Source organism: Melitaea cinxia, chromosome 6 (genome assembly GCF_905220565.1).
Source record: "Melitaea cinxia chromosome 6, ilMelCinx1.1, whole genome shotgun sequence".
NCBI classification, from domain to species: Eukaryota; Metazoa; Arthropoda; class Insecta; order Lepidoptera; family Nymphalidae; genus Melitaea; species Melitaea cinxia.
In genome coordinates, this window is record NC_059399.1 from 10,104,353 (window position 1) to 10,115,056 (window position 10,704).

Here is a 10,704-nt window from a genome sequence, read left to right on the forward strand (position 1 = left end):
AAAGATTTAAAATCCAAAGAAGAGATACGTACCTACCTATTTCGTTACTGTGCTAAATTCTGAAATATTTTTTCAGACAGGCTACTGTTAAAATATTTTTATATCTTCCTAATTTTTATCAACATTTACTGCAATCATCATTACTGTGTATTGCATTTTGCAGTTACAATGACCGAGGAAAGGCTCGTTACCGAGGTACCAAGTAGCTTAAAGCAACTAGCTAGGCTTGTTGTCAGAGGATTTTATACAATCGAGGATGCTCTAATTGTCGACATGCTGGTTAGAAATCCTTGTAAGTAAAAAGTAAAAAATGTTTATTATGTATGTTGTAAAAATATGAAGTCCCTGTTTTTGCAAACTGTTGTGTTTGTTAAAATAAGTCTGTATTTTTTTTTTAGGTATGAAAGAAGATGATATTTGTGAACTCTTGAAATTTGAACGCAAAATGCTTAGAGCCAGAATAGCAACTCTAAAAAATGATAAATTCATACAGGTTCGGCTTAAAATGGAAACTGGTACGTTTAAATAATTATTTTTTATCTCATCACTTCAGCCTATTGCAGTCCACTGCTGGTCATAGGCCTCCATAAGTTCGCGCTAGGACAGGCGGGTTGGTGACCGCAAGGCTGGCTTTGTCGTACCGAAAACGCTATTGCCTGTCTTCGGCCAGTGTATTTGGAAGCCAGCAGTTGAATGATTATCCCGCCATCGATCGGCTTTTTAAGTTCCAAGGTGGTAGTGGTACTATGTTATCTTTTAGTCGCCTCTTATGACACCCATGGGAAGAGAGGGTGGTTATATTCTTTACTGCCGTAACCACAAAGCAAAGCAAAAGCAATTTTTATCTATATGGGAAAGAAATATAAAAATACACTAAATGCAAAGAAAATTATAGTATATCTATGTATTTATTACAATGTATTCGATGAATTATTAGCATCATTGTAATAAGTATTTCATGTCTATTAAACTTAATTTTCAAGGTCTGGACGGTAAAGCACAAAAAGTTAACTACTACTTTATAAATTACAAAACATTTGTTAATGTAGTAAAATACAAATTAGATTTGATGCGGAAACGTATGGAAACTGAAGAACGTGACGCTACAAGTCGAGCTAGTTTTAAGTGTCCTTCATGCGGCAAAACTTTTACAGATCTAGAGGTAAGCGAAACTTTATTCCAATTAAATATGATGTATATGTAAAGTCATTTAGATACATACAGTGAATGGCGTATTTAAAGATTCAGCGTCCCGGGCCATTTTAATGTGCCTTAATTTTTTATTTTTTACTTAATAGTTTACTAACAGATATACATCAAATATAATATTAAGAGTACAACGTATATAAACCGTCATGTTAGGATGTAAATCCAATTACAGGCAAACAGCTTCCATATTTTAAGGCTAAATATTTGAAGGGGAGAAAATAATAATTATAGATTAAGTTAAGAGAATATTTTTTTTAGGTTAAGTTAGAAGCTTTAAAATGTTTGACTAATTTTCTATATCCACCAAAACAACTGTGGAATGTGTGTATTGTCACACACTTTGTCTTTTGATAAAAAAAGTTATGATCCCGACAGATTCTCGGCAACAAGCTATTGAAGCCCAAGTTGGTTCCATACCCTTTGACATACAATGGCTTAAAGTTAACAATCCTATAGTTTTGGAACAAGAAAACCAATCTGAGACAACAGTCGTGGACAGTCCAATAGGCATCTAGAAATCTTGTATTTATCAGGATTTGGTAAGCAATCCAACGACGATCGACCAATCCGGTGATGTTAAAGTATTTTAACTGGTCCTCATAAGAAAGCATTTCTCTTAATTAGCCTTGGTGAACCACAAGGTAGAAAAGAAACCTCTTTTGTATACGCTCTGTTCGATCAATATGACAATGGTAGTGCGGGTTCCACATACTAGAACAATATTCTATGGAACGAACTAAGGCACTATAGGTGCATTTTAGAGCAGACATATTTTTAAAGTACTTACAGTTTCTCCATTTGAACCAGAGCATCTTAAAAGATATGGAGACTATAGAAGGATGACTTTTATCTATTACTCTTAAATCCCGAATTTGGTCGACTACGTCTAATGTGATATGCTTGTACTTTTGAATATTAAGGTGTAATTTATTATTTAAAGTCCAGTCGACCAGTACGACTCTGATCTTCTTGAAGCATGTCAGCATTAGATGCACATTTAATAGTTTTAAAAAATTTAAGATTATCCGCGAATAAAGAGAAATTTGAGTTGCGAATTTCATTTGACAAGTCGTTTATAAATAATAAGAAAAGAATAGGACCTAACTGTGAACCCTGTGGAACACCACATGTTATTTCAAATTCCTTAGATTCATAGCCACAAACCACAACTTTTTAGAACCTTGGTGACAGATATGACGAAAACCATTTTAGTAAGCTTCCATAGATGCATAGTTTAATTTATTCAGAAGTAAGGAATGGTCTACTCAGTCGATGACTTCTGTTACTCCAGTCACGTATGTGGCGAGATTAGTTGTTGTGGACATTTTATCATTAAAACCTACGTTGTTCCGACACTAATCAGTTAAAAATGGACACAGAACCAACTCAAACAACTTTACAAAAGTGTGTAAAAGTGAAATAGGCCTGAAGTTTTTAATGTTATTGGCATCCCCATATTTCGGAATTGGGAGTGACATAAGCGTTCTTCCACGTTGAAGGAAAAGTTCTACTGTAGAGGGATTTGTTAAAAATAATGCTCAAAATCGCCGGAATCTGATCAGGGCCAGTACTTTATTATTATTATTATGTCTATTTCTTTATTAATGTTTCAATTGCATCTTGTGTAATGGTAATATCGCTAACGCAACGACAAGGGGCGTTTTGGGAATTATTTATTTCTGTGTGTAAATTTGCAGTACTTAAACTTGGTTCCATTTAAGTACATTCCGGATGGTATTCGACCCTTTGATTTACGTTTAGATGTTATAAAGGACCAAAATGCTTTAATGTTATTATTATTAATAGAATTTTCAATATTTTCCAAATATATGGAATACGATATTTTAATCAGACTATGACATCTGAATGTGTTCTTAAGGTACGGACAGACGTGCTCATTACTAGCACGAAAGCATGCTTTTATTGAGCAAGTGCTCATTAGTAGCACGTGTGTAATGTAATGAGCATGCTTATTTAGAGCGTGCTCAAAAATCAAACGACGTTTGATTTTCGAGCATGCTACCTGAGGCGCGGGTAGGTGGGGGGCGTGCTCCGAGCACGTCTGAACATGTTTGCTTATTAGCATGCTATTATCCATTTTGTCTCGATCTGCGGCGGACGACTGTTTATGCAATTAATAAAATTGATGTAATTAATTAAAATTAAACCCGCAATATGAAGAAGAAAAAACTTTGCTTTTTGTGTCACATTATAGAAGTTACGAATATCTGTGGAACACACATTCTTCTTTATATAAAAATAATATTGCTCGTAATAATGCTTATGAGGCTTTATTAAAGGACATGAATGATTCAAGTTTAACAATGAAAATAATTAAAACTAAAATTAAAAACCTAAGATCTGTGTAACATGCCGAAGATAGCCAAAGATATACGAACAAAGATAGCCGAGCCTGGTGCCAAATAGCACGTCTGTCCGTACGTTTGCTTTGAGCATGCCTATTTAGGAGTATGCTTTAAATCAAGCATGCTTATTTCTGGCAAATGTGAACAGTTTGCAGAGCATGCTAATTTTAAGCAAGCTTATTAGCATGCTTTTTTTGAGCACGTCTGTCAGTACCTTTATACTTTTTGTATCTTTTGTGAAATCCTTCCTATCCTTTTCTTTCCTTTCTTCTCTTTCTTTCTTTTCTTTCCTATCCTTTTCTTTCAACAAATTTACTAAGTTGTTATTGTACCAAATTGGTTACTGTCCCCGTCTGCTTGCTCGCACGACCATTTCGTCAACAGTTTCAGCGTTCTCCAATAAATGTCGCTAATCTCCTTATTTATGGATATATAGTTAGCTTTATAAAAGTTATACTTAGTTACATATTTTTTCTCTAAATAATGTGAAATAGGAAAGTCAATACTAATATTTAAGTGGGGATGGAACTTATCCACTTTAGACAAAGGTACAGGAGAGAGTTATGTTTTTACGCATGAGATATTACTTCGTATTAGGTCTAAAATTTTACTATCATCATTCAAAATAGCATTGAACTGTTGTAGATTATATAAGGCCAAAAAGTCGAGAAAATACCAAGTAAGATTTGTACACACACAATTGGCTATAGTAGATGTATGATCAAACTGATCAGGAATTAAGTTCCAAGAAATTTGAGCAATATTAAAATCTCCAACCACCAATATATCGCAGTTGTCAATTTGAGAAATAGTATTACTGTTATATTTTACAATCCAACTGATTTTACAGACGAATTAGAGACAAAGGTGGAGGCAAATATATAGCGCAAACAAATATGCTTTTCGATATACGATGGTCAGTGGCACGAGATGTAATTTTTATCCACAAGTCCTTGTCATTACTTTCATAACATAAAAGCCTAAAACATTCGAGTCATTTTTTTACAGCTATCAGTACTCCTCCGCCGTCTGATTTAGCACTGTTAGTATTACATCGATCTCTTCGGTATATTTCGTAATTGGGGTTTAGAATATCGACATCAAAAATACTACCATTCAGCCTTGTTTCGGTGAGAATAATTAAATCATAACTACAATAATTAGGGCTAGCTATATAATATAATTGCACTAACTTACCACGTATATTCCTTGAGATCTGCTGATAAATATTCAATTTATACATTTTTAGTTATCAAAACTTAATACTGTTGATAGACCAGTGTTTTTAGCCTTTGAAAATGAAAAAAAATAAAATAGTAGTTAATTTGAAATCCATTGAAAAAGGAAGAGTGCCCATACAACAAAAATAAAAGGAAACAAATTACGGGCGATCTGAGTTCGGGAAGTGGTAGGGAAGGGATGGGTTTAAGGGTAAAAAACGGTAACGGTCTCGATTTCTGGCTAAACTACAAGTCCCTTGGAAAAAAGCTCAATGACAAGGTTGTAGGTAGTAAAATATCTACAACTTTTGTATTTACGCTTTTTCAAATAACCTCAAAATCATGTGAAAAATTAAAAAAAACCAAGTTTTTGGTCATTTATTTTACGAAATTTGGTGAAAATTTACCTTTCTATGTCACAAACAAACTGTAATTTTTTTGATTTAATTTATTTATTTTTTCACCTTTTTTTTTGACCTCAATATCGAAAAAGCACCCTCATTTTCAATCGAAAATTCTCACGTCAAAATATCTGCTTTTTTAAAAAAGTCGGTGGGCTTTTTGTTTTTGTAAAATCTGTATTTTCTAAGGCGAACGGAAGTTGAGAAAGAAATATACGTTAGTGACGATAGAAAGAGAGAGAGAGAGAGAGAGTAAAGTTTTACGTTATGTTCTACTTCAGTCGTGTGATCTAAAGCACACTCGTTTGTTTCGGATTACTTTTTTAGGCCACCCATTCCATATATAATCCAGTCACACATACACACAATGTAACATTATACATTAATTATAATTTTTGTTACATTATTAATTCATTGTATAATTGAAAATTAGCTATTTTATCAGCGTGATATTATGGTTTGTAGGCTGACCAGCTCTACGATATGATGACCCAAGAGTTCCGATGCACATTTTGTAATCAAGTCGTCGAAGAAGACCAATCGGCTCTACCAAAAAAAGATTCGAGATTACTACTAGCAAAATTCAATGAACAACTTGAAACTCTCTACGTATTATTAAGGGAAGTCGAGGGTATCAAACTAGCGCCAGAAATACTGGAACCGGAACCGGTGGACATAAACACAATAAGAGGGTTTGTCCGTTTAATTTTTACAAAATTGTCTCTATTACACTAAATTAATGACAATCTTAAAAATTAATCAAAATACTGTTTAAAAGTGTTCGTGAATATTTCTCATTTTAAATAATGTTTAGAGACTATGAGAGACAGCATAGCATGAAATGGCAATTGTGCTTCTGGCTACAGTTTCGCGTCGAATATTTTTTTCTGTATCTTATACCCTTGTATAGTTTTTCGGGTATGAACGTTTTTTAGTTGTTAAATATCAATAACTAGTAACTACACACTATCTTGGTCAGGTTGACGTCCAAGCAACAGACGAACCGGCCGGGGGGCGAGCAATGGTCCGGCGAAGCGACGCGCAACCAGGGCCTGGCGGTGGAGGAGACGCAAGTGGACGTCATCATCGGGGACACGGACACCACCGCCGACACCGCCGCGCAGCGCAAGGAGCGCCCCGTGTGGATGGTGGAGAGCACCATCGTCACCAACGACCAGGTGAGCGGTGAGAGCGAATCTTTGCAGATGGTTGCCATTATAGTGGGGAGCAGCATTGTCACAAACGTCCAGGTGAGCGGTGAAAACGAAAGTTTGCTTGTGGTCGGTCGCCCTCATAGTGGGGAACACTATCGCCACCAACGACCAAGCGAACGGTGTGAACCAATGGTTGCTGGTGGCCCCCATCAGCGACCACTCGCGCAATACTTACTCGCGAAAAAGCTCTCCTTGTGGATGAGAGTACCATCGAAACAACCAACAATAGAGAGAATACCAACAAGTGAACGATGTGGGCGAACTGTCTCTGTACGATTATGGTAATGAGCAATACATATAATGATACAAAATTTTCTAATTATCTGAAAAACTGTTTTAAACTTGAAAAACATTGTTGTGACTACAACATGGTTGTAACGTTTATTTGAGAAAGAACTAAAAGTATTTATTAATAATAATTGAGCTTGAAAATAACCTTCAAATAATAATTTCAGGGCGACAGTGTTCATTCTTCAGACATGGCTCTCGAAAAGGCAGCCAGCAATGCGTCGAATACAAAAACAGCGGGAAAGGAGAAAAACGACGACATTATGTCCGTTCTTTTGGCACATGAGAAACAAAACACAGGTAATTTGTGCTGTCTATTGCTCTTTACTTTATTGTAACAACTTAAATTATAATTAATTTAATTCTCCGATGAAGACGGATTGGAACTTAATTTACAGCTCTACTCCACCACAGGTTTATATGCATGTCTCAAAATGTTTTTAAACATTGCCTTATAACTTACAAGTTACAACACACAATTTTTTTAAGGCACAAATGTTTTTCAACACAAATAGAAAATTTAAGTGTTAGTCTTGGTTCACAATATATTTTTTTTATGTTAGGTACGCTTACAATACCTATACAAAAATAATTCTGTAACTGAAAAACTAAAAAAAAACTTTGTAATTTTTAGATTTAGAAATATGTTATATATGTAAGATGTAAACATTTTAAGATTAGTCCACTCCTAAACTAATAAATAGACATTATTATGTAATTATAAACAATAGCTGTTACAGAATGTTTATAGGTATATAGTATCTATAATATAATATTCTTAAATGTTTAACAATCCGAAATGTTGTATAGTCATCAGTGTCAAGAGCTATATCTATACAAATAAATAAAATTGGAGTGTCTGTTTGTAATATTAAAATAACCGCTTTTTACTAAATACATGTGGATGAACTCATATACACGGTACATATATACCAAAATAACACTTTTTCAAATTTTTGTCTGTCTGTCTGTTTGTTCCGACTAATCACTGAAACGGCTGGGCCGATTTTGACGGATGTAGTAAGGAGTTTAGTTATTTTGGAAAGGACAATGCTCATGAAGTATGAGAATAAAACCCAGGCCCGGAGCAAAAGAAATGTAACTCAAAATATAGGTAAATATAAGTAATTAAATATTACATAGGCAAAAATTCAAATGGCAATTTCATACATACAGCCATTGATTTCGATGATGCCTCCTATGCAGTATTTCATTACTTATTATTACCTATAATTTGAGTTACTTTTCTTTTGCGCCGGGCCTGGGTTTTTTTTTTTTTTTTTGAGCATTGTCTTTTATTTACTTTGTAACTCTGCGAACTGAACAACAACTTTTTTTTAAATACCATGCGGACGAAGTCGCGGGCATAGCTAGTTTATGTATATAAACTAATTTTTCACAAACTAAATGGTTTCAATTGGTTTCATTTATTAATGTTGTTTTTTTACAGGTCATAATGTTACAAATACCTCGAAAGGAGCAGAACAGGACAGCTCCGATTCAAGCGACAATGAATCTAAGGATCCTTACAGACTGAGAGACGAATTAGCTGCAGTGGGTGAGTTCTGATCGAGATCCGATATCTCCGTCTTAGAAAGAAAGATTTCAATGCAAATTATAGTGTAATGTAGTCTAGTCGCAGTTAAAGTCGTCGTAGTCGCGTTAAAATAGTGACTCAACGCGGTGTACGAAATGAAATTAATGTAAGCCCGTCAGGTAAGGTGGGTGATAGACGTACGAACTTAAAGTACGTCGTGAACTTACTGGGCTCGACGTCGGTGACACGCGTAAAACTTACTCATTCTGTATTGCGATGTCGTCGACAGAAGAAGCTTTGTGTTATTTAGGAATTGTATCGTATTACATTTTAAAAACTAAAAAAGACTAAGTTCGGAAATAATTCATTTTGAGGAGTATAGTATATATAAGGTGAGGTGATGTTGTCGTTTTAAACGCCATATTGTAATTTATTATAATTCAAACTCGAAAAACTTGTGTGAAATGCATAAGTTTTGACATTTCAAAGGAAGCCTAAGTACTTATCCAGTTTAATCGTTACAGTAAAACTATATTAATATTGCAAAGCAAATGAGATCGTTTTTTTATAATTTACATCTCATTTGAATTCATTCTCACATCACAAATTAAAATCTCTACTCGAAATTGCAAGCTTTTAACGGTCGTTTTCCTCGAAAATGAAATTGAAACTGTGGTCATTGTTTTATTATCTAACTACGTTTAAAGTGGTAGGTATATTGTGGAGTAACGATATTATGTTATTATGACGTAGGTATATTATTAAACTTTCGTTGCAATATAACTACAAAACCGTTTACAATGATGGTATAGTTCGCGTCATGTAAAAAGAACGCTGAAAGAAACTGGAGGGGGTGCGTTTGCGCATGGGTATACTCGCGCACAAGTACTACTGTTTTATTTTTTAATTAGGCTTTCACTCGCAGCTTCGTATAATGGTTATTGGTAGGTACATTAAAAAATACTAGAAATACCAGTGCGAATACTTCGGACTAAATAAGTATAATAATTATCACTTTACAAAATCACAATTTTTTTTTAAACAAAAGCAATAACAATTTTTTTTAGTTATTGAAATGTCGTATTCAAAAATAATAATTATCTGTACTCTCGATATTCGTATCTTAATAGTTTTTATGTGTTTAAAATGATAAAATTTATAATTGTTTTTTAGTGAAATAAATAGTAAATGGAGAATTTTGTAATTTAAAACTTTTGTGCGCGATAATAATTTGAGTCGACGTCGAACTGTCAACCGCTGTCAACCAATAGCACACCGGCAAGCATGCGACAGTGATAAACACTCCCGTCCCCTACCCCGTACCACCAAATAGACCGATAAATCGCTTCTGCGCAGCTTCAAGGCCAGCGTTCTTTTTACATGACGCGAACTATACTTGGTGTCTAGATAGAGGGAGAATTTATTTAAGGCATAATGTCCACGGGATCGAAATTTTGCAGGTAAAACTACGATAAATAGCCAATAGGTTTTTATTGTTCTATGGTTCATAATATAATTATAAAAAAATGAAATAATTAACTAAATTTTTCAGCCGAGATGGAAAGCGACGACTCCGAGTCCGATGACAACGCGCCGACTGTAATGGTGAATGGGAAGCCTGTACCGTTAACAAGCATAGACGATGACGTCATCGCACGTATGACGCCCTCCGAGAAAGAGACGTACATACAAGTCTATCAGGAGTACTATAGCCATATGTATGATTAGTGTTTATCGTTTTAGATGTCTCTATGAACTGTGTATGGAATACAATTATACAAATAATAAATTAAATAAAATATGTTTTATTGATACTTTTATTTAATTAATACGATGGTGATGCACCCGAAAAAGAAAAAAAGAACACATCCATCAAGACTGATTGTTTTGATGGATCCAATTATTAACGAAAATTATAACTTAAAAACACACTGATATTATAAATACGAATCCTTTAGTTTGTTTAGTTTTTTTTATTTTTAACAACTACTGACGCCTGAAAAACGAGAAGCATCGCAAGCGCCCCGTCGACCCTACCCCCAATCCTCCCAGGAGCTCTAGTCACTTTACTCACCACAGAAACCAAACACTACTTGAAGCAGTATTATTATATACTTCCCAGTCGGGCTACTGCTAGATTTTAAGCTTGTGAAAGTCAAACTTTTTAAGCTGAATCCTTCGACCTATCTCGAAATAGTATGGCAGGCACATAGATTTAAACCCCGAAAAGGAATAAGATTTGGTACTTTTTAATAGTGCTTTATAAAAATCCAGAAATCAATTTGAAACCTTTAAGTTACTGTCTAAAATAAGTAAACTAGAAATATATTTTAATCAGTCTTGTCGTCTTCATTAAATTGCATAAACTTAGATTAGATTCAAAACATCTTACACTAAATTAGATTATCAATTATAAAACACAAACAAACTTAAAGAAGAATAAAATAACTTTTTAATAAATAAACACTT

At 34.2% G+C, this 10,704-nt stretch overlaps 1 protein-coding gene across 1 annotated transcript; it reads left to right on the forward strand.

Moving 5' to 3' along the window:
- Nucleotides 1-168: 168 nt before the first annotated feature.
- Nucleotides 169-10,047, forward strand: LOC123654343 (general transcription factor IIE subunit 1). Its single transcript, XM_045590256.1, has 8 exons — nt 169-292; nt 399-515; nt 984-1,162; nt 5,662-5,888; nt 6,176-6,374; nt 6,866-6,998; nt 8,149-8,256; nt 9,788-10,047. The coding sequence occupies exons 1-8, from the start codon at nt 169-171 to the stop codon at nt 9,961-9,963; spliced, it is 1,263 nt and encodes a 420-aa protein (XP_045446212.1). The 3' UTR covers nt 9,964-10,047.
- The last annotated feature ends 657 nt before the right edge of the window (nt 10,048-10,704 follow it).

Bases quoted from the DNA above. Each gene is read 5' to 3' on its own strand.
- LOC123654343 (XM_045590256.1), top strand. From the start codon at position 169: ATGACCGAGGAAAGGCTCGTTACCGAGGTACCAAGTAGCTTAAAGCAA. The intron at 1,163-5,661 runs GTAAGCGAAACT...TATGGTTTGTAG, and splicing joins AAACTTTTACAGATCTAGAG to GCTGACCAGCTCTACGATAT. The intron at 5,889-6,175 runs GTTTGTCCGTTT...TATCTTGGTCAG, and splicing joins GACATAAACACAATAAGAGG to GTTGACGTCCAAGCAACAGA.